The sequence below is a fragment of the Petromyzon marinus genome, chromosome 55 (assembly GCF_048934315.1).
Source record: "Petromyzon marinus isolate PM22_M1 ecotype Great Lakes invasive population chromosome 55, UKy_Petmar_22M1.pri1.0, whole genome shotgun sequence".
Taxonomy (NCBI): domain Eukaryota; kingdom Metazoa; phylum Chordata; class Hyperoartia; order Petromyzontiformes; family Petromyzontidae; genus Petromyzon; species Petromyzon marinus.
In genome coordinates, this window is record NC_133721.1 from 10,064,437 (window position 1) to 10,089,741 (window position 25,305).

Consider the following 25,305-nt stretch of genomic DNA (forward strand, 5'->3'; position numbering starts at 1 on the left):
TGAGAATGATTTTTAAAAATCTCGACCTCTGTTTCAGGGACCGACGTTTACCCGTGCCCGTATCGGAAATCATTTCCCGTGAGTGGTAAATGCACATGCACTCGTGTACCAGGAATCTTTCGCTCTCCTCTCGCTCGCTCTCCCTTGCTCACCCGTGTCTACCTTGACAGCTACGTGTGTGTGTGTGTTTGTGTGTTTGTGTGTGTGTGTTTGTGTGTGTGTGTGTTTGTGTGTGTGTGTGTAGGGAGCGCTAGTGTAGCGGTTAGCGCTACGCTGCGCTACGAACCGGGCGAGGTGCTGGCCACCCACCACCACGTGTGCCGTGCCGGCCTTCATTGGTGCTTGCTAACGGCACTTGCCCCAACGATCTGTTAAGGCTACACGGGAGACCTTTGTCTTTGTTTTGTTGCTGGTCACCCACCCCGTCATCTGATGTACCGGCCCTCCATAGATGCGTTTCTGCGGCCGTCTGGAACGCTCTTCCTTCCGATATTAGGAAGCCACTGGAACAATCCACTTTTACATCCAGATTGAAGGCTCATTTCTTTAGAACCGCTTTTTTTGTTTGTTTGTTACGTTTGTTGTCATTCCACCGCACCTCCGATTGGCACAGTGGGCTACGTACGGTGCGAAAGAAGTTGAACATACATACAAAGAGCACTGGCCCCAAAATTACGTTAAAGGCTACACGGGGGACCTTTATCTTTGTGTGAGTGTGTGGATCTGTGGCGCAGTAGTTAGCACACTGCGGTGAGTGGAGTGGGGGTGAGCGGAGTGGGATGACTGCAGGGGTTTGTGATTCGCATTGTGGCTCCGAGTTTGAAATATTCATAGAGGGTGAAAGAAGCGGATTTATTATTTATGTCACAGAGTCAGAGAGACGTGTTCTGCTAAGTCAATAACAAGAGACTTACAAAGCCGAGCACTCACCCACCCACTCACCCACTCACTCACCCACTCACTCACCCACTCACCTACTCACTCACCCACTCACCCATTCACTCACCCACGCACTGACTCACTCATTCGCTTACACACCAACTCATTCAGTCCTCACTTACCCGCTCACGTAACTGCTTACTCACTAATCAACTCAAACCCAATCACACACACGCATACTTATTCACTGATAACCACTCACTGGTGCATTCAATAACTCACACACTCACCCATTCACTCACTCAATTACTCCCTTACTGACCCACCCACTCAGTGGTAGTCTATGGGTCCAGTGACAGTCTATGGATCCAGTGATAGTCTATGGGTCCAGTGATAGTCTATGGGTTCAGTGATAGTCTAAGGGTCCGGTGATAGTCTATGGGTCCGGTGATAGTCTATGGGTCCAGTGATAGTCTATGGGTTCAGTGATAGTCTATGGGTCCAGTGATAGTCTATGGGTCCAGTGATAGTCTATAGGTTCAGTCATAGTCTATGGGTTCAGTGATAGTCTATGGGTATAGTGATAGTCTATGGGTCTAGTGATAGTCTATGGGTCCAGTGATAGTCTATAGGTTCAGTGATAGTCTATGGGTATAGTGATAGTCTATGGGTCCAGTGATAGTCTATGGGTCCAGTAATAGTCTATGGGTCCAGTGATAGTCTATGGGTATAGTGATAGTCTATGGGTCCAGTAATAGTCTATGGGTCCAGTGATAGTCTATGGGTATAGTGATAGTCAATGGGTCCAGTGGTAGTCTATAGGTCCAGTGATTGTCTATGGGTCTAGTGATAGTCTATGGGTCCAGTGATAGTCTATGGGTCCAGTGATAGTCTATGGGTCTAGTGATAGTCTATGGGTCCAGTGATAGTCTATGGGTCCAGTGATAGTCTATGGGTATAGTGATAGTCTATGGGTCCAGTGATAGTCTATGGGTATAGTGATAGTCTATGGGTCTAGTGATAGTCTATGGGTCCAGTGATTGTCTATGGGTCCAGTGATAGTTTATGGGTCTAGTGATAGTCTATGGGTCCAGTGATAGTCTATGGGTCTTGTGGTAGTCTATGGGTCCAGTGATAGTCTATGGGTCCAGTGATAGTCTATGGGTCGAGTGATAGTCTATGGGTCCAGTGATAGTCTATGGGTCTAGTGATAGTCTATGGGTCTAGTGATAGTCTATGGGTCTAGTGATAGTCTATAGGTCCAGTGATAGTATATGGGTATAGTGATAGTCTATGGTTCCAGTGGTAGTCTATGGGTCCAGTGATAGTCTTTGGGTCCAGTGATAGTCTATAGGTCCAGTGATAGTCTATGGGTATAGTGATAGTCTATGGGTCCAGTGATAGCTATGGGTATAGTGATAGTCTATGGGTCTAGTGACAGTCTATGGGTCTAGTGGTAGTCTATGGGTCTAGTGGTAGTCTATGGGTCTAGTGGTAGTCTATGGGTCTAGTGATAGTCTATGGGTCTAGTGGTAGTCTATGGGTCTAGTGATAGTCTGTGGGTCTAGTGGTAGTCTATGGGTCTAGTGGTAGTCTATGGGTCTAGTGGTAGTCTATGGGTCTAGTGATAGTCTGTGGGTCTAGTGATAGTCTATGGGTCTAGTGGTAGTCTATGGGTCTAGTGATAGTCTATGGGTCCAGTGATAGTCTATGGGTCTAGTGGTAGTCTATGGGTCTAGTGATAGTCTGTGGGTATAGTGGTAGTGTATGGGTCTAGTGGTAGTCTATGAGTCTAGTGGTTGTCTATGGGTCTAGTGGTAGTCTATGGGTCCAGTGATAGTCTATGGGTCTAGTGATAGTTTATGGGTCCAGTGATAGTCTATGGGTCTAGTGGTAGTCTATGGGTCTAGTGATAGTCTATGGGTCCAGTGATAGTCTATGGGTCTAGTGGTAGTCTATGGGTCCAGTGGTAGTCTATGGGTCTAGTGATAGTCTATGGGTCTAGTGATAGTTTATGGGTCCAGTGATAGTCTATGGGTCTAGTGGTAGTCTATGGGTCTAGTGGTAGTCTATGGGTCTAGTGATAGTCTATGGGTCCAGTGGTAGTCTATGGGTCTAGTGATAGTCTATGGGTCTAGTGGTAGTCTATGGGTCTAGTGATAGTCTGTGGGTCTAGTGATAGTCTATGGGTCTAGTGGTAGTCTATGGGTCTAGTGATAGTCTATGGGTCCAGTGATAGTCTATGGGTCTAGTGGTAGTCTATGGGTCTAGTGATAGTCTGTGGGTATAGTGGTAGTGTATGGGTCTAGTGGTAGTCTATGAGTCTAGTGGTTGTCTATGGGTCTAGTGGTAGTCTATGGGTCCAGTGATAGTCTATGGGTCTAGTGATAGTTTATGGGTCCAGTGATAGTCTATGGGTCTAGTGGTAGTCTATGGGTCTAGTGATAGTCTATGGGTCCAGTGATAGTCTATGGGTCTAGTGGTAGTCTATGGGTCCAGTGGTAGTCTATGGGTCTAGTGATAGTCTGTGGGTCTAGTGGTAGTCTATGGGTCCAGTGATAGTCTATGGGTCTAGTGATAGTCTATGGGTCTAGTGATAGTCTATGGGTCCAGTGATAGTCTATGGGTCTAGTGATAGTCTATGGGTCTAGTGGTAGTCTATGGGTCTAGTGGTAGTCTATGGGTCTAGTGATAGTCTATGGGTCCAGTGATAGTCTATGGGTCTAGTGATAGTCTATGGGTCTAGTGATAGTCTATGGGTCTAGTGATAGTCTATGGGTCCAGTGATAGTCTATGGGTCTAGTGATAGTCTATGGGTCTAGTGGTAGTCTATGGGTCTAGTGGTAGTCTATGGGTATAGTGATAGTCTATGGGTCCAGTGATAGTCTATGGGTCTAGTGATAGTCTATGGGTCTAGTGGTAGTCTATGGGTCTAGTGGTAGTCTATGGGTATAGTGATAGTCTATGGGTCCAGTGATAGTCTATGGGTCTAGTGATAGTCTATGGGTCCATTGCTAGTCTATGGGTCCAGTGGTAGTCTATGGGTCCAGTGATAGTCTATGGGTCCATTGCTAGTCTATGGGTCCATTGCTAGTCTATGGGTCTAGTGATAGTCTATGGGTCCAGTGATAGTCTATGGGTCCAACGTTGGCATCCAGCACCTGGACAGCAGCAGCGACGACGCTGCTGCTGCTGCTGCTTTCATCGCGCGCAAGAATGCGAAGAGAATCCAAGGAACGCTTCGGTACCCCCTCGTTCATTACACACCTGCGCAGTGCTGTTTGTTGCTGGTCGTTCAATTTGAGCGTCGCGACCGCGACGATAGAACACAACGACAGCACGAACCCACCTGCATCGCTCCGAAAAAAAGTGGACCAGGAATACCTTTTGAAGGCAAATAGCTGAGCCAGTGGCTCGCGAGTGCAGAGCCACCGGGTCAACCCCGAGAGCGGTAAACGCCCGCTACGCCGCCTCACCATAACCCTTCGGGGATGGGAGGCGGGGAGGGTTCTATAAAGGAAACCAGTTGTGAGCGCACGCGTCTTATAATGCGAGTGTGGTGCGCTGCTGCCGCTGCTGCTGTGCGTCAGCGGTAGCGGTGTAGCCCGCGGTTGTCTCTACGAATCCGCTGGAGAACCTCACCCACCCAACCCCCACCAACCCGAGTTCGATTCCCGCTCAAGGCCGACGGCGTTGGCGATTTTATCCGAACCGTGCACGGGTTTTCCCCCAGGTCGACTCAGTCTCAAATTAGGACTCGATGCGGTGTGTTAGTGTCAGAGCCGGATTATCCCAGTAGCAAAAGTAGCAGCTACTAGTAGTAGTTACTAGTAGTAGTAGCTACTACACGTGTAGTAGTAGCTACTAGTAGTAGCTACTAGTAGTAGCTACTACTAGTAGCTACTACTAGTAGCTACTACTAGCTACTAGTAGTAGCTAGTAGCTACTACTAGTAGCTACTACTACACGTGTAGTAGTAGCTACTAGTAGTAGCTATTACTAGTAGCTACTGCTAGTAGCTACTAGTAATAGCTACTAGTAATAGCTACTACTACTAGTACTACTACTAGTAGCTACTAGCTACTACTACACGTGTAGTAGTAGCTACTAGTAGTAGCTACTACTACACGTGTAGTAGCTACTACACTACACATGTAGTAGCTGCACATGTAGTAGCAGCTACATATGTAGTAGCTACGGGCCCCGCACTTTCAAGGGCCCCGCGCTAAATGCTTTCAAGCTATCAATTCCGCTTCAGTGATTCTGCACTTGTTCTATTACTATAGTACTATACCGCCTTCAACTTTTATGAACGACTGGGTGTTTAAGGTTAGCGATTTGTCGTATTATCTGGCTGTATAGAAAATGAAAAAATACAATTACTTTACTATGCAAGTTAAAAATGTTCGTGTTTTAATATTTGCGTGTTTGTTTAATTTATGGCCCCTTTATAACATATGCCGCAGGCCCCGCACTAGCTTAATCCGGCACTGGTAAGTACATCAACACTGGGGAGACAAAGGCGGCCGGGCGTGGTGCTAGCCAACATCCACAACCTGTTTCCGTGCCGGTTCGCTAACAGCACTTGCCCCAACAGTCTGTTGAGGCTTTACGGGGATCTTTGTCTACGTGTGTGCATGCATACATGTGTCTGTACATATGTGTGTTTACATATATGTTCGCGTGTGCGTATCGAGCGCCTATGAAGGCCGGCACGTCAAACGAGGGGGTGGGTGTCCAGGAACCACGCCCGGCCGCCTTTGTATCTCCAGTGCCAATGTTTTAACACATCGGACCATCTACCCATTTGAGGCTGAGTCGACCTCGGGGTGGCCCAGGACCGGTTCAGATAATCGTCAACGGCGTTGGCCGTGAGCGGGAATCGAACTCGGGTCGCTGGGTTCGAAGCGCAGCGCGCTAACCACTGCGCCACCGCTCCCCACAGGTGCTACTCGCTCAAAGCACTTGCCCCAACAGTCTGTCAAGGCTATACGGGGGATCTTTGTCTCCATGTGTACACGGTGCCGGCTTTAATAGGTGGTCGCTAACAAGTCCGCACGGGGGTAGTGTGGGAGGAGATCTTTGCCTTGTGTGTGTGTAAGAGATTGGTGTGGTTACAAGCAGCTGGTGTGCATCCACCGGTCATCTCAGTCGGCCAAACCCCATGGCACCTGCGTGGATCCGTGTCCCTAGATCTTCTCTGTCGGCGAGCCTTCGACACTTCACGTGGCACCAAAGGTGCACCTGGCCTGGCACGGGCGCCGTGGCGCGGTCGTCGTACGATGGCGAGTGGCCGTGGTGGTGGTGGTGGTGGCTGTGGTGGTGGTGGCCGTGGTGGTGGTGGTGGTGGCTGTGGTGGTGGTGGTGGCCGTGGTGGTGGTGGTGGTGGCCGTGGTGGAAGCGACTGAAAGAGTGCCCGTGAGTGTCCTCGCGCGCGCTGTGTTTGTGTGAAAGATGTCGTCTATTCATCCAGGGCTTTGCGGCTTAAAGGATCGGAGAGTCACTCCGAGAACGCGCTACGATTGCGTCTCACGCCCGAGACGCCGCGCGCATATCATCGCCTTGGTGGTGGTGGTTGTGGTGGGTTAGGGTGCGCACTAAGTGAGAGGGAGACAAAGGCGGACGGGCGTGGTGCTGGCTGCCTCCCCCCTCCCCAACACCCCCCCCCCACTCGTTTGCCGGTGGCAGAATTTATAAGAATTTATTTTCGATAACAGCACTTGCCCCAACAGTCTGTTTAGGCTATACGGGGGATCTTTGCCTTTTTATGTGTGTTTGGGAGCGGTGGCGCAGTGGTTAGCGCGCTCCGCTTCAAACCGGGAGACCCAAGTTCGATTCCCGTTCAAGGCCAACACCGGTGACGATTATCTGTACCGGCCCTGAGTCTCTCCTAGGTCGATTCAGCCTCAAATGAGTACCTGGGTGCGGTGTTTGAACATCGCCACTGGGGAGACAAAGGCGACCGGGTGTGGTGCCGGTCACCCACCCCCTATCGTGTGCCGTGCCGGCCTTCATAGATGCTACTCGATAACAGCACTTGCCCTAACAGTTCGTTAAGGCTATACGCGGGATCTTTGTCTTTGTGTCAACGTGTGTGTGTGTTTCAATGTCAATGCGTGTGTGTGAGTGTCAATGTGTGTGTGTGTGTTTGTCAATTGTGCATGTGTGTGTCAATGTGCGTGGGTGTAAATGTGTGTGTGTGTGTGTCCTCCCTACATTCATACACGCGCGCACTAGACAAAGATCACCCGTTTAGCCTCAACAGACTTTTTGGGGCAAGTGCCTTCAGCGATGAAGGCTAACGCGGCACACGAGTAGGCGTTTGGCTCGAATCACGGCCGCCCGTCTTTGTCTCCCCTGTATGAGCCTTGGTGCGTTGCTGACTCGTCGCACCAAGGCTCTCACTCGGGGCTGAATCGACCTAGGGGAGGCCCAGGACCGGTTGAGATAATCGTCACCGCTGTTGGCCGTGAGCTAGGGGAGTTGAACTCTGATCTTAGCCGGGTTACTAGCGCAACGCGCTAACCACTGCACCACCGCTCCAACCCCCCTCCCACACTCTCACACACAGATCGACCACCTCCAGATCTCCAGCCCCCGTTTGTCCAATGGGGTCCCCATTAGCGTGACAGGGCTTGTTCTACGGGAATGAGAGAGAATTCTGTGGAGGGAAATGCGTGTCTCCCAGCAACATAATCTAACACAGACCTCTGTGTGTGTTTTTGTGTACACGTGTGTGTGTGTGCACGTGTGTGTGTACACGTGTGTGTGTACACTTGTATGTGTACACGTGTGTGTACACTTGTGTGTGTGTGCACGTGTGTGTGTACACGTGTGTGTACACTTGTGTGTGTACACGTGTGTGTGTACACGTGTGTGTACACGTGTGTGTGTACACGTGTGTGTGTGTACACGTGTGTGTGTACACGTGTGTATGTACACGTGTGTGTGTACACTTGTATGTGTACACGTGTGTGTGTGTACACGTGTGTGTACACGTGTGTACACGTGTGTGTGTACACGTGTTTGTACACTTGTGTGTGTAGACGTGTGTACACGTGTGTGTGTACACATGTGTATGTGTACACGTGTGTGTGTGTACACGTGTGTGTGTACACGTGTGTGTGTGTGGACAAAGATGCCTTGTGAGTTGAGTGGTAGTGTAGCTGTTAGCGCGCTGCGCTACGAACCTGGCAACCCGGGTTCGAATCCCGCTCACGGCCAACACACAGTGATGATTATCCGAGCCGGTCCTGGGCCTCCCCTAGGTAGATTCAGCCTCAAATAAGTGCCTGATTTGGCGTGTGATTCATCGCCACTGGGGAGACAAAGGCGGTCGGGCGTGGTGCTGGCCACCCACCCCTTCGTGTGCCGTGCCGGCCTTCATAGGTGCTCTCCAATAGCACTTGCCCCAACAGTCCGTTACAGGCTACACGGGGGATCATTGTTTCTCGTGTGTGTGTGTGTACGGAGCGGTGAGCGCTACAAACCGAGTTCGATTCCCGCTCGTGAACAATTCCAGTGGTCTCAGTATCTGAACCGGTTATGGGCCTCTCCCTCGGTCGATTCCGCCTTAAAATTAGTTCCTGGTGCGGTGTGTAAAACAAAAACACATCAGCACTGGGGGAGACAAAGGCGGCCGGGCGTGGTGTTGGTCACCCACCTCTTCGTGTGCCGTGCCGGTCTTCATAGGCGCTCGCTAACGCCACTTGCCCCATCAGTCCGTTACAGGCTATAGTGGGGATCTTTGTTCAGCTCTATGTCTATCGTACATGTTGTACATGAATATATATGCATTAATACATACATCCGTGTATACATTCATGTATTAACATGTAAACTTACATACGTGTGTATTTAATGAACGGAACTATACGTATCTTTGGGACTTCATCTACAATTAAAAAGAATAATAAAGTAGAAATTCTCGGCTAGATCACTCACATTTTGGTCTTTCCCACAAATGTTGTTAACTACCTCGCCCTCTGTACAGGAGGTCCGTGGAGTTCGATCCCGCTCCTGGCGCCTGTTGCATATTTGGAGTTTGCGTGCCTCTCTCTCCGCGTGGTCGCGTAGATTGTTCTACCTTCGGGGTTTTTTCTCACCCCTCGTCCAACGCCGTGGATCAACGTCGCGCGTTTAGATTGTTTGGCTGCTGCTTCAAACGTCCACGTGATGATGACGACGAGGACGATGAGTCCACGTCGTTGAGACGCTATCATTTGCGAGAACAACCAGGGTCGCTTCTCAGTGGCGCCTTACAGCTGTCAAAATAAAATAAACCAAAAAATAATTTTAGTTGTCGATATTTACATGACGTCACGCCCCAAACGTGTTGTCACGTGGTGTCGTGTGACGTCGCTATCGCGAGCACGTGCGTGGACAAAGGGTCGTCGTGTGTGGGGGTAGGGGGGACGGGTGAAAAAAAAACAGCTTAGAAATTCACAACAGAGGGGTTTTGTTTTTTTGGGAGGGTTAGTATCGCGTAAATATAAATGTGTCGTTAAACCCGCCGCCACCCGACACAGACAATCATCAAGGTTGGTCACGTAAAACAAAACGTGCCAATTCCTCACGAGCGCAGCGCACCGGTTGTGCGTTGGAGACTGAACCCGGGACATTTACCAATCGAGTAACCGTGAATTTTCGCCAGCAATTTACAACGAGCATCAGCAGGCGGACAGCCAAATAGTTGTGGAGACATCTTCCGGCTTCGATCTTTCGGTTTTAATATATCACGGACTGGCTTTGCTTCCATGGCTTCGCCCGGGACTTGGATTCACCACGCCCGGCCGCCTTTGTCTCCCAAGTGGCGATGTTCACAAACCACACGAGTTACTCGTTTGAGGCTGAGTCGACCTAGGCGAGGCCCAGGACCGGTTCAAATAATCGTCACCGGCGGTGGTGGCCGTGAGCGGTGATCGAACTCGGTTCGCCGGGTTCGTAGCGCAGCGTAGCGCTAACCACTACACCACCGCTGCCCCCACACAGACACGCGCGCGCGTCCATAGGTACACACACACGCGCTTGCTGAAGGCACACACACGCAACTTTCAGGGTGCGTACGGCAGTAAACGACTCAAATAATAAAGCAATGCTGCTGCGAAGAACGCCTTAGACCTGCAACACATTTGTATTTCACTTTACCCGCGGAGGGTTGGCGGGAGGGGTGCGTAACATGAGCAGGCACAATGCGTTACGCTTCCGCACGCTGATCACATGACATATGTGACGTCACGGCTCACTTGCCGTGAAAAATATATGCATTATTGTGCCCCCCCAAGCCCCCCCCCCCCCCCAAAAAAAAATACAAAAGTCAATTTTTATAATTTTTGCATGGTGCACAGTCTGGAAAGTACCCACATGGAAAATTTCAAGTTTGTTGCATGTCGGGAAGTGCGCTAAACGTTGTGAACAGACACACATATTCACAAATTTCCCTTTAAAAAAAAAATATATAGATAATATCTGTCGCGAAAGCCTACGTGTTAAAGTGTTGAACTTGTCCGAAAAACTTCCGAAAATAATTCCTAAGGCCTCGATATTGAATCTTGATTTTAAGCTTTCGTGACTGCAGGAATCCATATTATTATATTTCTACCTACGTGGCTTTTACCGAAAGAACCAAAGATCATATATATTGATTAATACCATCATAGTATTTGTATATATATTACATGAGTGTTTGCATTTACGTATATATCCATTAGCGTGGGCTTATATGTATATGTGTGCATATGTGGGTATGGGAGTGGTAGCACAGTGGTTAGCGCGCTGTGCATTACGGACGTCAAATAACAGTGCCGAATATCTGCACAGGTTCTGGGCCTCTAGTAGGTCGACTCAGCCTCAAAAATGAGTACCTGGTGTGGTGTTTAAACATCGCCACTGGCTTTCATAGGCTGTTCGCTTACAGCACCTTTCCCCAACAGTCTGTTAAGTCTATACGCGGGATCCGTGTCTCTGTGCACCCTGCATTGTCGTGGTCATTAACCTGAGGTTCCGGGGATGGCGAGTCGTGGCCAGATTTTTTTTTTTTAAAAACGTAAATAATCGAAATGAAAAATGTAAGCGTGGCCACGGTAAGTACAACTCACTTTGTTTCATGCATTTATTAACATTTTAATTGTAATTGTTTTAACTTTTGTGAACCAAAGAGATGCAAGGCTGCAGTTGAGGTTAACAAGCACGGCCGTATTGTATGTCCTATGTATGTAAACATGTGGAGTATACATATGTTTGTATGTAACTATGCATCTGTACATCATAGGCATCCACACATACCAGCCGAGTATCACCATATAATTCCTTTCGTGTGTGTGCATATATATGTATAGCTGTGCATTGGCTGGGCCATGTAGCCCGTATGCGCAGCCACCGCATGCCTAAACAGCTTTTGTTCGGCTGGATGGAGGGGGCTAAACGGGCGCGGCACAGGCTAGAGAAGAGATGGAGTGATGTGGTACAGGAGGACGTGGAGCTGAGTGGACTTGCCGATGACTGCTACCAGCGGTGTCAAGGTCGGCCTCTGTGGAGGAGGCTCGTGAATGACGCTGCTACTGGGCAGTTGGAGGCAGTCGCCCTCCAACAACAACGGAGGGCGGAGGAGCGACGCTCACAACAACGAGCGGAGCGCCAGGTGGATAAAGCACAGCAGGTTGGCACAGTAGGGGGCACAGGTGGTACATTAGCCACTCATCTCAGTCATCTCAGTCAGTCGACCCGCGGCACCTGGGTCTGCCCCGTGACCTCCTGCCAGCGGGCGTTCGACACTTCACGTGGCCTCAACGTGCACCTAGCCTGGCACAAGCGTCGCGGTGGCGTCACCGCCACTTAGTGGCGCTTCTTTGTTTTAGTACGTATATTCAGTGCTATTTTAACACGTACATATTTAACTTGCACAGTAAAGTAATTGTATTTTTTAAATTTGCTATACAGCCAGATAATACGATAAATCGCTAACCTTAAACACCCAATCGTTTACGTACAAATTTAAGGCAGTATAGTACTATAGTAATAGAGCAAGTACAGAATCACTGAACCGGAATGGATCGCTTGAAAGCATTTAGCGAGGGGCCCGTCAAAGTGCGGGAGCCGAAGCTACATGTGTAGCTACTTTTGCTACGAGGATAATCCGGCACTGCGTGTACTAAGGGGAGTGGTTCGTGCAAGCGGTTAGCGCGCTGCGCGATCAACCCGGCGAACCGGGTTCGATTCCCGCTCACGGCCAACATCGGTGACGATTATTTGAATCGGGTACCGGGCCTCGCCTAGGTCTACTCAGCCTCAAGTGAAGAACCTGGTCCGGTGTGTAGAAAGCATCGCCACTAGGGAGACAAAGGCGGCCGGGTGTGGTGCTGGACACCCACCCCCTCGTGTGCCGTGCCGGCCTTCATAGGTGCTACTCGCTAACAGCACTTGCCCCTACAGTCTGTTGAGGCTACACGGGGGATGGTTGCCTTCGTCCCTCTGGCTCGGGAACTGCCAAGCCGCTGTCTGTCGGCTTCATCGTCACACTCCCTCTATGGGAGGCGAACTACTCGGTCCACCGTCGGCGCTGGCGCTCGCGTGTGGCTCAGTGTCGAGACGGAGTCCTCCTCCTACCCTGCCAGTGACAACAATCACACCTCGCGCGCTCCTATCGAGGGCGGGAATAAAACTATGACTAAAGTTTTATGATTTCTAGAGTTGTAGGCAGAGACTCGGCTATGATTGTGCCACATGTCAGCTCTCTATCGCTTTTAGAAAATCACATAATGTACATCAGTCACTCAGCTCTCTATCCCTTCTAGAACATCACTAGAATGTACATCAGTCACTCAGCTCTCTATCCCTTCTAGAACATCACTAGAATGTACATCAGTCACTCAGCACTCTATCCCTTCTAGAACATCACTAGAATGTACATCAGTCACTCAGCTCTCTATCCCTTCTAGAACATCACTAGAATATACATCAGTCACTCAGTTTTCTATCCCTTCTAGAACATCACTAGAATGTACATCAGTCACTCAGCTCTCTAGCCCTTCTAGAACATCACTACAGTTGTACATCAGTCACTCAGCTCTATCCCTTCTAGAACATCACTAGAATGTACATCAGTCACTCAGCTCTTTATCCGTTCTAGAACATCACTAGAGTTGTACATCAGTCACTCAGCTCTCGAGCCCTTCTAGAACATCACTAGAATATACATCAGTCACTCAGCTCTCTATCCCTTCTAGAACATCACTAGAGTTGTACATCAGTCACTCAGCTTTTTATCCCTTCTAGAACATCACTAGAATGTACATCAGTCACTCAGCTCTCTATCCCTTCTAGAACATCACTAGAGTTGTACATCAGTCACTCAGCTCTCTATCCCTTCTAGAACATCACTAGAGTTGTACATCAGTCACTCAGCTCTCTAGCCCTTCTAGAACATCACTAGAGTTGTACATCAACCACTCAGCTCTCTAGCCTTTCGAGAACATCATTAGAATATACATCAGTCACTCAGCTCTCTATCCCTTCTAGAACATCACTAGAATGCACATCAGTCACTCAGCTCTCTATCCCTTCTAGAACATCATTAGAATGTAACATCAGTCACTCAGCTCTCTATCCCTTCTAGAACATCACTAGAATGTAACATCAGTCACTCAGCTCTGTATCCCTTCTAGAACATCACTAGAGTTGTACATCAACCACTCAGCTCTCTAGCCCTTCGAGAACATCATTAGAATGTACATCAGTCACTCAGCTCTCTATCCCTTCTAGAACATCATTAGAGTTGTACATCAACCACTCAGCTCTCTAGCCCTTCGAGAACATCACTAGAGTTGTACATCAGTCATACCCACGTCTGTTTTTCAAATGTTTAAAATACTGGTGTTTGTGTCTACGTGTGTTATTGCATTTGTGTGTAAGTGTATATACGCGTTATTGTACGTGTAGGGTGTATGTGTGTGTAAACGTGTAGGTGTATGTGTGTGTGTGTAAACGTGTAGGGTGTATGTGTGTGTAAACGTGTAGGTGTATGTGTGTGTGTAAACTTGTAGGGTGTATGTGTGTGTGTAAACGTGTAGGTGTATGTGTGTGTGTGAACTTGTAGGGTGTATGTGTGTGTAAACGTGTAGGTGTATGGGTGTGTGTAAACGTGTAGGGTGTATGTGTGTGTATGTGTGTTAACGTGTCGGGTTGTAGGGTTGTGTGTAAACGTGTAGAGTGTATGTATGTGTAAACGTGTAGGTGTATGTGTGTGTGTGTAAACGTGTAGGGTGTGTGTGTGTAAACGTGTAGGGTGTGCACCTAGCCTGGCACAAAGCGCCGTGGTGACGTCGCCGATTGTTGTTGGTGTTGGGGAGACAAAGGCGGCCGGGCGTGGTGCTGGCCACCCCCCCCCCCTTAGTGCGTGGTGACGACGTTCATAGGTGCCACTCGCTCACAGCACTTGCCCTAACGTTGTGTTGAAGGCTACACGGGGGATCTTTGCCTTTGTGTATATGTCACTGTGTGCACGACACGCTGAACGTCTTTCGCACCGTACGTAGCCAACCGCGCTTAATCGGAGGTGCGATACATATGTTGCGTGTATGTTAACATGTGTTTATGTTAACAAACACGCATGACCAATATCGTACGTCCATCCAGCAGAGGATTCACAATTGAGCTGAGTGTCTATACATAATATGCGTACACATATATACGGTTTATATATATATTTCAATATGTACGTTGTGATTATATATTTCATCAGGTCACTAATGATAACCGTGACCGCGAATCGAACTCAGGTTGCCGGGTTCTCAACGCAGTGCGCTAACCACTGCACCACCGCTCCGCGAGTATGCGTGTGCGTGTGTGTGTTTACGCACACGGCTGTATGGGGGAGCGGTAGCGTAGTGGTTAGCGCTACGCTGCGCTACGAACCCGCCGACCCGAGTTCGATTTCCCCCCCCCCCCCTCGCTCACGATCGTCCGAACCGGTCCTGGGACCTCCCCTAGGTCGACTCAACCTCAAGTGACAAGCTGGTGCGGTGTGCAGTAAACATCGCCACTGGGGAGACAAAGGCGGTCGGGCGTGGTGCTGGCCAAGCACCCCCCTCGTGTGCCGTTCCGACCTTCGTATGTGCTCGCTAGCAGCACTTGCCCCAACAGTCTTTGTATGTGTGTGTGTGTGATTGTGGATATTGTAGCATGGCGTGTAGATGCGTTAACGTTGCCAAAGCTCAGCAAGCAAAGATCCCCCGTACAACCTCTGACAGACCTGTTGGGGCAAGTGCTGTTAGCGAGCACCTATGAATGCGCAGTCAACGGGTGGCCCGGCCGCCTTTGTCTCCCCCAGTGCTGGAGTTTACACACCGCGCCGGGTGCTCGCTTGAGGCCGACTCAGGTATTGGTCACTGACGTTAGCCGTGAGCGGAATTGTGCGTCGGATCGCCCGGTTCGTAGCGCAGTGCGCTAACCGCAGCGCCACCGCTCCACGTCACATACGTGCGCGTGGATGCGAACGCACGTGTGTGGGCACACGTGTCTACGTACACGTATGTTCCACTTGCATGTATGCGCATGTGGAACATACGTGTACGTAGACACGTGTGCTCACACACGTATGTTCCACTTGCACGTATATGCATGTTTATGTCCCACTTGCACGTATGTGCATGTGGAACATACGCACCCACATGCACACGCACACATACGTACACAAACACACGCACACACACACACCAACGCACACACGCACACACGCACACAAACACACACGCGCACACACACGCACACGCACACACACACCCACGCACACACGCACACACGCACACAAACACACACACGCACACACACACACGCACACGGACACACGCACACACACACCCACGCACACACGCACACACACACACATACACACACACCCACGCACACACGCGCGCGCAGCCACAGTCTCTGGAGAGCAGTTACGCGTCTGCCTGGTGGCTCTGAGACGCTTATGTTATCACGCGTGTCGTCATTTATTAAATATCGCCCCGAGCAATGAGTCGCGGATTAAAAATTAAACATAATCACTCAGGGAACGAGGGGGGAGTGGGTGGGGTGGGGGTGCGCACCCCCCCACCTCCCGCACCCCTGGGGACCCCACTAAATAAAGAGCGTGCGTGGCACACACACACACACGTGTTGCGTAACCCGTCGATTGCACATCACCTGTGCGCGCGTGCAATGGTGTGTGTATGTGTGTGTAATGGTGTGTGTATGTGTGTAAGGGTGTGTGTATGTGTGTGTAATGGTGTGTGTATGTGTGTAAGGGTGTGTGTATGCATGTATGTATGTGTGTAAGGGTGTGTGTATGTGTGTGTATAATGATGTGTGTATGTGTGTAAGGGTGTGTGAATCTGTGTGTAAGGGTGTGTATGTGTGTATAAGGGTGTGTGTATGTATGTATGTGTGTAAGGGTGTGTGTATGTGTGTGTATAATGATGTGTATCTGTGTGTAATGGTGTGTGTATGTGTGTGTAAGGGTGTGTGTATGTGTGTATATAATGATGTGTGTATGTGTGTAATGGTGTGTGTTTGTGTGTAAGGGTGTGTGTATGTGTGTATAAGGGTGTGTGTATGTGTGTGTGTAAGGGTGTGTGTATGTGTGTGTATAATTATGTGTGTATGTGTGCAATGGTGTGTGTGTGTGTGTAAGGGTGTGTGTATGTATGTGTGTAAGGGTGTGTGTATGTGTGAGTGTGTATGTGTGTGTATGGGTGTGTGTAATGGTGTGTGTATGTGTGTGTACAATGGTGTGTATGTGTCTAATGCTGTTTGTATGTTTTGTAGAGGTGTGTGTGCGCGTGCAATGGTGTGTGTCTGTGTGTGTAGGGGTGTGTGTATGTGTAATGGTGTGTGTATGTGTGTAATGGTGTGTGTATGTGTGTAATGGTGTGTGTATGTGTGTATGTATGTGTGTGTATAATGTGTGTGTATGTGTGTGTATATGTGTAATGGTGTGTGTTTGTAAGGATGTGTATATGTGTGTGTAAGGGCTGGGTCATGTAGCCCGCATGCTCAGCCACCGCATGCCGAAACAGCTTTTGTTCGGCCGGATCGAGGGGGCTAAACGGGCGCGGCACGGGCTAGAGAAAAGATGGAGTGATGTGGTACAGGAGGATGTGGAGCTGAGTGGACTTGCCGATGACTGGTACCAGCGGTGTCAAGATCGGCCTCTGTGGAGGAGGCTCGTGAAGGACGCTACTGGGCAGTTGGAGGTAGTCGCCCTCCAACAACAACGGAGGACGGAGGAACGACGCTCAGAACAACGAGCGGAGCGCCGGGTGGCTAAAGCACAGCAGGTTGGCACAGTAGGGGGTACAGGTGGTGCATCAGCCAGTCATCTCAGTCAGTCGACCCGTGGCACCTGGGTCTGCCCCGTGACCTCCTGCCAGCGGGCGTTCGACACTTCACGTGGCCTCAAGGTGCACATGGCCTGGCACAAGCGTCGTGGTGACGTCATCGCCACTTAGTGGCGAATGGCGGTTGTTATGTTATATTATGTGTGTATAATGGTGTGTGTATGTGTGTAATGGTGTGTGTATGTGCGTAAGGGTGTGTGTATGTGTGTGTATGTGTGTGTATGCGTGTATGTGTGTGTAAGGGTGTGTATATGTGTGCGTGTGCGTAACAATTATCTGAATCAGACGCTTCAAACGAGTACCTAACGTGACGTTGTAATTATCGCCACTGGGGAGACAAAGGCGGCCGGGCGCGGTGTTTGCCGACCTTCGCCTACGTGCCGTGCTGGCCTTCATTCAAATTTTTTAAAAAAACTATAAACTATTTTACTCATTTTAATTTACCACGTAAGGCCCACTGAGCTACACTGCTCTTTGTCAGAAGCCACCTGGCCACCACAAATGATAGAAGTTGCGTGGAAATGTACAGCAGCGACTCGAAACGCGCGATGTTGATTCTAAATGTGGAGGGAACGCGCCCGGAGGAGCCGGAGAAGATGTTTTAACGCGACCACGGGGGGGGGAGGGGGGGGGAGAGAGAGAGACACCACAAACTCCAAATACACAGCAGGCATCAGGGTCGGGATCGAACCCACGACCTCCTGTATACCACGCGAGGTAGTAAACATCTCGCAGCCATCATGATAATGTTGATTAGAGAGAGATATAGACACGCAAACTTCAAATTCACAACAGGCGTCAGGGTCGGGATCGAACCCACGACCTCCTGTATACCAGGCGAGGTAGTAAACATCTCCTAGACACCGTGATGATGATGATACGAGAGAGACACGCAAACTTCAAATACACAGGAGGCGTCAGGGTTGGGATCGAACCCACGACCTCCTGCATACCAGGCGAGGTAGTTAACATCTCCTAGCCACCGTGATGATGATGATGATACGAGAGAGAGACACGCAAACTTCAAATACACAGGAGGCGTCAGGGTTGGGATCGAACCCACGACCTCCTGTATACCAGGCGAGGGAGTTAACATCTCCTAGACACCGCGGCGCCACAGTGTGTGCTCGCTAACAGCTCTTGTCCCATCAGTCTGTGAAGGCTACACCAGGCGGATCTTTGTCTTTTGTGTGTAAGGTTGAAAGCGTGCCATGCCTGTTCTGTGCTCGTCTGCCCGTCTGCTCTGTCCGCCTGTAACGCGGAGTCGCGATACGAACCGACACCCGTCGGTGTCTCCTTGGCTGTTGAGGACTCATTCTGGATAAGACAACCTCAAGGCATCGATCAGAGAGAGAGAGAGAGCCTTGTCCACAACTTTAGAGACCCAAACGAGAGTAAAAAACAAAAAAATAGTTCACGGTAATTCCTCGTTTGACGCACGAGTAAGCAGCGGACGCGTTCGTGGAGCGTTCGAGCGATAATCGCGTTAAGCGAGGATTTACCGAGTTGTTGAAAATCGCACCTGCACTATAAACTCGCATGGCCGCGGGGCAGAGGAGTGAGATGAGGGGTAGGATTCACGCTCGCCGCGTCGCTGTATCGCTCCGCTCAGCCGCGCAAGCTCGAGAAAGTAGTTCGTCGTCGAACGCTCAGAATCCGCGTCGTAACGGGCGCGCGTTCCGCGTTATAACGGGTGGGGATTTCGCGTTATAACGGGTGGGCATTCCGCGTCGTAACGGGACGCGCGTTCCGCGCCGCGGACGCAAAAAATGCGGCCCTAATAGACGAACCGCGTTACAGCGAACGGGCGTCACACCGTGTAGACACCACGCTTGAAAGCGACAACTTACCGCGTGTGCGTGCACGCGCGAAAAAAGTGTTTCGACTCGGCACGAGCAGTGATGTTGCAAAATAAGAAATCGCGCGTTGCCCGGACGCTTGCCCCATCGTCTTCCTTCGCGCTAAATTAAATACATCCGAACCCGCGTCCAGGAGAGAAAGGGCGTTACGCAGTCGGATGCGTTGCGCGCAACCGTTTGGCTATTCTCGCATTTTTGTCTTTCCAAAGTATGCTTCAGTATTTTCGTGTAAATTAATTGCTTGACGCACAGATAAATGGAAACGTCCGTGCAGGTGACCGATAAACACATTAGTGCGATTGATTTACGTGTGTGTGTGTGTGTAAGGGTGTGTGCGTCTGTGTGTGAGTGTGTGTCTGTGTGTGTGTGTGTGGCCGGATCGAGGGGGCTGAACGGGCGCGGCACGGGCTAGAGAAGAGATGGAGTGATGTGGTACAGGAGGATGTGGAGCTGAGTGGACTTGCCGATGACTGGTACCAGCGGTGTCAAGATCGGCCTCTGTGGAGGAGGCTTGTGAACGATGCTACTGGGCAGTTGGAGGCAGTCGCCCTCCAACAACAACGGAGGTCGGAGGAGTGACGCTCACAACAACGAGCGGAGCGCCGGGTGGCTAAAGCACAGCAGGTTGGCACAGTAGGGGGCACAGGTACAGGTGGTGCATCAGCCAGTCATCTCAGTAATCTTAGTCAGTCGACCCGTAGCACTTGGGTCTGCCCCGTGACCTTCTGCCAGCGGGCGTTCGACACTTCACGTGGCCTCAAGGTGCACATAGCCTGGCACAAGCGTCGCGGTGACGTCACCGCCACTTAGTGGCGAATAGCGGTTGTTGTGTGGGGAGCGGTGGTGTAGCGGTTAGCGCGCTGCGCTACGAACCCGGCTACCTAAGTTCGATCCCCACTCACGGCCGACACCAGTAACGATTATCTGAACCGGTCCTGGGCTTCCCTTAGGTCGCCTCAGCCTCAAATGAGTACCTGGTGTGGTGAGTAAACTGGGAAGACAAAGGCGACCGGGCGTGATGCTGACCATCCACCCCCTCGTGTGCCGTGCCGGCCTTCATAGGTGCTATTCACTAACAGCACTTGCCCCAACAGTAAAATAAGAAAGATGCAGGCGCAGCCCTGCAATGTCTCTGAGCGTCCGCTGTTGGCGTGTGAAAAACACCATCCTCTCGCGACGGCTTCTCCAGAGAGCGTATCTTGGCCAACTCGCTATACGCTGACTTAGGAGATGTTGACTACCTCGCCCGGTATGCAGGAGGTCGCGAGTTCGATCCCGACCATGTGACGCCTGCTGTATATTTTTACGTGTTCGCTCTCTCTCTCTCTCTTCCCGTGGTCGCGTGGTTTTTTTATGTTTGTTGCTCCGGGTCCTCCGGTTTTTGTACCTCCACATTGAGAACGAACGTCAATAATTTTTGGTTGCCCGAAATTTTCCCACGCGGTGATAAGCCCACGTCGAACCAACTATCGTCAGCGATGGCCAGGTCGCTTCTGATAAAAAAAGAGCTGCATCAATTTTGACTTAAAGCATTTTCGTGACTGCATGAAATTCACATTCATTTGGGTCTTTCGGTAAAGTCACGTAGAGAGGTTCAAAGAAATAACAAGCAGTCGTCATTAGACGAGGACCGCTTGTGTTGCGATCGAAACGTCGTAGTTTTATTTTTTATTTTTTTGAAGTTATCTACGTGACTTTAACGAAAGACTCAAATAATAAGGGCTGCATAGTTCAGCCGGCAATTCACCTGGGGAAATAATTTTGTTTTGTTTTCGTTCATAGTTTAATTTTAGCTTAACTTGTCGACGTTAGCCAGCCGTCTTAGATCACACACGCTTCACCACCACATCAAACCAACTACCTATAACAAACTACTTGTGTTGGTGATGATGATGTTGAGGAGGAGGAGGAGGCTTGTGAAGGACGCTGCTGCTGCTGCTACTGGGCAGTTGGAGGCAGTCGCCCTCCAGAAAACAACGGAGGGCAGTGGAGCGACGCTCACAACAACGAGCGGAGCGCCGGGTGGATAAAACGCAGCGGTTTGGCACAGAGGGGACACAGCTGGTGGTGCATCTGTCGGTCATCTCAGTCAGTCAACCCATGGCACCTGGGTTTGATCTGTGACCTCCTGTACCTAGCCTGGCACAGCAGTCAACCCATGGCACCTGGGTCTGTCCCGTGACCTCTTGTACCTAGCCTGGCACAGCAGTCAACCCATGGCACCTGCAGGGTCTGTCCCATAATCTCCTGTACCTAGCCTGGCACAGCAGTCAACCCATGGCACTTGGGTTTGACCTGTGACCTCTTGTGCCTATCCTGGCACAGCAGTCAACCCATGGCACCTGCAGGGTCTGTCCCGTGACCTCTTGTACCTATCCTGGCACAGCAGTCAACCCATGGCACCTGTGTTTGACCTGTGACCTCCTGTACCTAGCCTGGCACAGCAGTCAACCCATGGCACCTGGGTCTGTCCCGTGACCTCTTGTACCTATCCTGGCACAGCAGTCAACCCATGGCACCTGTGTTTGACCTGTGACCTCCTGTACCTAGCCTGGCACAACAGTCAACCCATGGCACCTGGGTCTGTCCTGTGACCTCCTGTACCTAGCCTGGCACAGCAGTCAACCCATGGCACCTGGGTTTGACCTGTGACCTCCTGTACCTAGCCTGGCACAACAGTCAACCCATGGCACCTGGGTCTGTCCTGTGACCTCCTGTACCTAGCCTGGCACAGCAGTCAACCCATGGCACCTGGGTTTGACCTGTGACATCCTGTACCTAGCCTGGCACAACAGTCAACCCATGGCACTTGGGTCTGTCCTGTGACCTCCTGTACCTAGCCTGGCACAGTAGTCAGCCCATTGAACCTGGGTCTATTCCGTGACCTCCTGCCAGCGGCGAGCCTTTGACACTTCACGTGACGGCCTCGGAGTGCACCTAGCCTGGCACAAACTTCCTGGTTAGTGGTGAGCGGTGGCCGCTCTTGTTGTTGATGATGTTGTTGATGATGTTGTTGATGATGTTGTTGATGATGTTGTTGATGATGTTGTTGATGATGTTGTTGATGATGTTGTTGATGATGTTGTTGATGATGTTGTTGATGATGTTGTTGATGATGTTGTTGATGATGTTGTTGATGATGTTGTTGATGATGTTGTTGATGATGTTGTTGATGATGTTGTTGATGATGTTGTTGATGATGTTGTTGATGATGTTGTTGATGATGTTGTTGATGATGTTGTTGATGATGTTGTTGATGATGTTGTTGATGATGTTGTTGATGATGTTGTTGATGATGTTGTTGATGATGTTGTTGATGATGTTGTTGATGATGTTGTTGATGATGTTGTTGATGATGTTGTTGATGATGTTGTTGATGATGTTGTTGATGATGTTGTTGATGATGTTGTTGATGATGTTGTTGATGATGTTGTTGATGATGTTGTTGATGATGTTGTTGTACACAGGCGGTGGGGGGACAGATGATGATGATGACGACGATGACTATTGAATTATTTTTAGAAATTTGCCACTCATTGCTTCAACTGCCGCGCCCGGAGATCGAACGAAACCGGCGACCTCTGGATTGCAAATGCGGTGTGCTGACCATTACTTCACCACCACCGTAAGAGCTTGGCCTCTATGTCATCTTGAAAATGACGAATGATTTATAAATCCAGTTGTTCAATAGTTCAAAGATTTAGTGGTAATGATGATGATGTTGGTTCTTATGACGATGATGTCAGTGGTAACAGTGTATGAGATAGCAGGGTATGAGAGACACACACGACCAGTTGCACAGAAAGATAAAGGCAAAGCCTATAAGAGACTGCTGGGGCAAGTGCGGTTAGCGAGCACCTATGAAGGTCGGCACGGCAGGCGAGGGGGTGGGTGGCCAGCACCACGCCGGACCGCCTTTGTCTCCCCCAGTGCTGATGTTTACACGGCGAAGCAGGCACCCGTATTCTCAGGCTGAGTCGACCTAGGTGAGGACCAGGTCCGGTTCAGATAAATATCGTCACTTGTGTTGGAAGATGTGAGCGGATTCCTAGGTTCGTAGTGCAGCACGCTAACCGCTGCACCAGCGCTCCCCACCATAATATAAAAGATAAAGATCCCCGGTATAGCTTTAACAGACGGTAGGGGCAAGTGCTGTTAGCGAGCACCTATGAAGGCCGGCACGGCACACGCAGGGTGGGGGGGGGGGACGACCACCACGCCCGGTCGCCTTTGTCTCCCCAGTGGCGATGTTTTTACGCAACGCACCAAATACTCATTTGAGGCTCAGTCGACCTAGGGGAGGCCCAGAGCCGGTTCAGATAATCTTCACTGGTATTGGCCGTGAACGGGAATCGAACCCGGGTCGCCAGGTTCATAGCGCAGCGCGCTAACCGCTACGCTACCGATCCCCAAGTTAACAACAACCGCCATTCGCCATTAAGTGGCGGTGACGTAACCACGACGCTTGTGCCAGGCCATGTGCACCTTGAGAACACGTGAAGTATCGAACGCCCGCTGGTAGGAGGTCACGGGGCAGACCCAGATGCCACGGGTCGACTGACTGAGATGACCGGCTGATGCACCACTTGTGCCCCCTACTGTGCCAACCTGCTGTGCTTTAGCCACCCGGCGCTCCGCTCGTTGTTGTGAGCGTCGCTTCTCCGCCCTCAGTTGTTGTTGGAGGGCGACTGCCTCCAACTGCCCAGTAGCGTCCTTCACGAGCCTCCTCCATAGAGGCCGAACTTGACACCGCTGGTACCAGTCATCGGCAAGTCCACTCAGCTCCACGTCCTCCTGTACCACATCACTCCATCTCTTCTCTAGCCCGTGCCGCGGCCATTTAGCCCCCTCGATCCGGCCGAACAAAAGCTGTTTCGGCATGCAGTAGCTGGGCAAGCGGGCTACATGACCCAGCCAACGCAGCCTTGCCTGCCGGAGGAGCTCACCGATGGGACCCTGCCCAGATCTTTCAAGGATTTGTGAGCTCCTCACGCAATCCAGCCTGGTTAAATCCAGGATGGATCGTAGGCAGGCTAGCCTAAATGTTTCTAAACGGCTAAGATGTTCCATTAAAGGAGTCCACGTTTCGCAAGCGTAGAGAAGGGAGGGAATGACCGTGGCTGAGAATACATGAAGCTTAGTGCAGAGCGACAGACCAGGTAGCTTCCACACAGCGTTACGCAACCGATGAAAAGATAATGCCGCTCGACTGATTCGGATTGAGACCTCTGCTGTTAAACTGGAGCCGGTCATAAGCACAGTGCTAGGTATGGGAAACTCTCCACTCTCTCCACAACTGCTCCATCACCGATTGGAAGTTGTAGGGGTGGAGTGTTCGATGGTACAAAATACCCAGGCAGGTGCTTAGTTTTGGTGGGGCTGATGGTAAGGCCCCATCTCTTAGTGGCACGCTCCAGTCTCAGCAACAGCGTCTCCAACTCCTCCTCTGAATGAGCAGCTATTACCAAATCATCGGCATACATAACGTGGTTGAGCAATAGGGAGCTATCTCTTGACCGCACCGGGGCATCGATCAGCCTCCCAATATATCTGTACCAAATGGAGATTCTCCCGGTACAGCTATTGAAGGGTTCACGAACTACGTGGTCAAAATAGATGTTAAATAATGTGGGAGCCAGAGGACATCCCTGTCGCACCCCAAGGTGTACAGGGAATGGCTCTGACTCCTGGCCACGTAGTTTTACCCGGGCCCGCTCACCATTATGAAGGTCCTTAATGATCGTGAGCAGGGGGTCAGGGACTCCAAAAGCGCGAAGAACAACCCAGAGCCCAGGCCTACTGATGGTATCATAGGCCTTGACCAGGTCAATAAAGCAGAGATGTAGGTCTTGTTGGACATCCCAATACCTCTGCTGTAGCAGACGGACAGAAAATATGGCATCTGTGCAGAGCCGCCCTTTCCTGAAACCACATTGGGGCTCCGCAAGCCTCTCCTCAGCGTGCCTGGCACGCTAAAGAGTGAGATGCCCCTGTAGTTGTTACAGTCTGTGCGGCCCCCCTTCTTAAAGAGGGGGACCACCAGGGCATCCTTCCAATCCTGCAGAACCCGTCCAGTGGTCCAGACTGGTGTTATGATGTCATATAGGGCAGTCTGTGCACAAACGCCTCCCTCCCTCTGCATTTCGCTTGGGAGGTCATCTCTGCCCAGTGCCTTTCCTGGTCTCAGATTC

The 25,305-nt window shown here is 50.5% G+C and overlaps 1 protein-coding gene across 1 annotated transcript in view; it reads left to right on the forward strand.

Moving 5' to 3' along the window:
- Window positions 1-23,585, forward strand: part of LOC142905602 (uncharacterized) — a 155,734-nt gene extending 132,149 nt beyond the window's left edge. The window contains exon 4 of the mRNA XM_076052232.1: window positions 22,582-23,585. Coding sequence (XP_075908347.1) covers window positions 22,582-22,625 — 44 coding nt within the window. The 3' untranslated portion in view covers window positions 22,626-23,585. The remainder of the gene's footprint in view (window positions 1-22,581) is intronic.
- The last annotated feature ends 1,720 nt before the right edge of the window (window positions 23,586-25,305 follow it).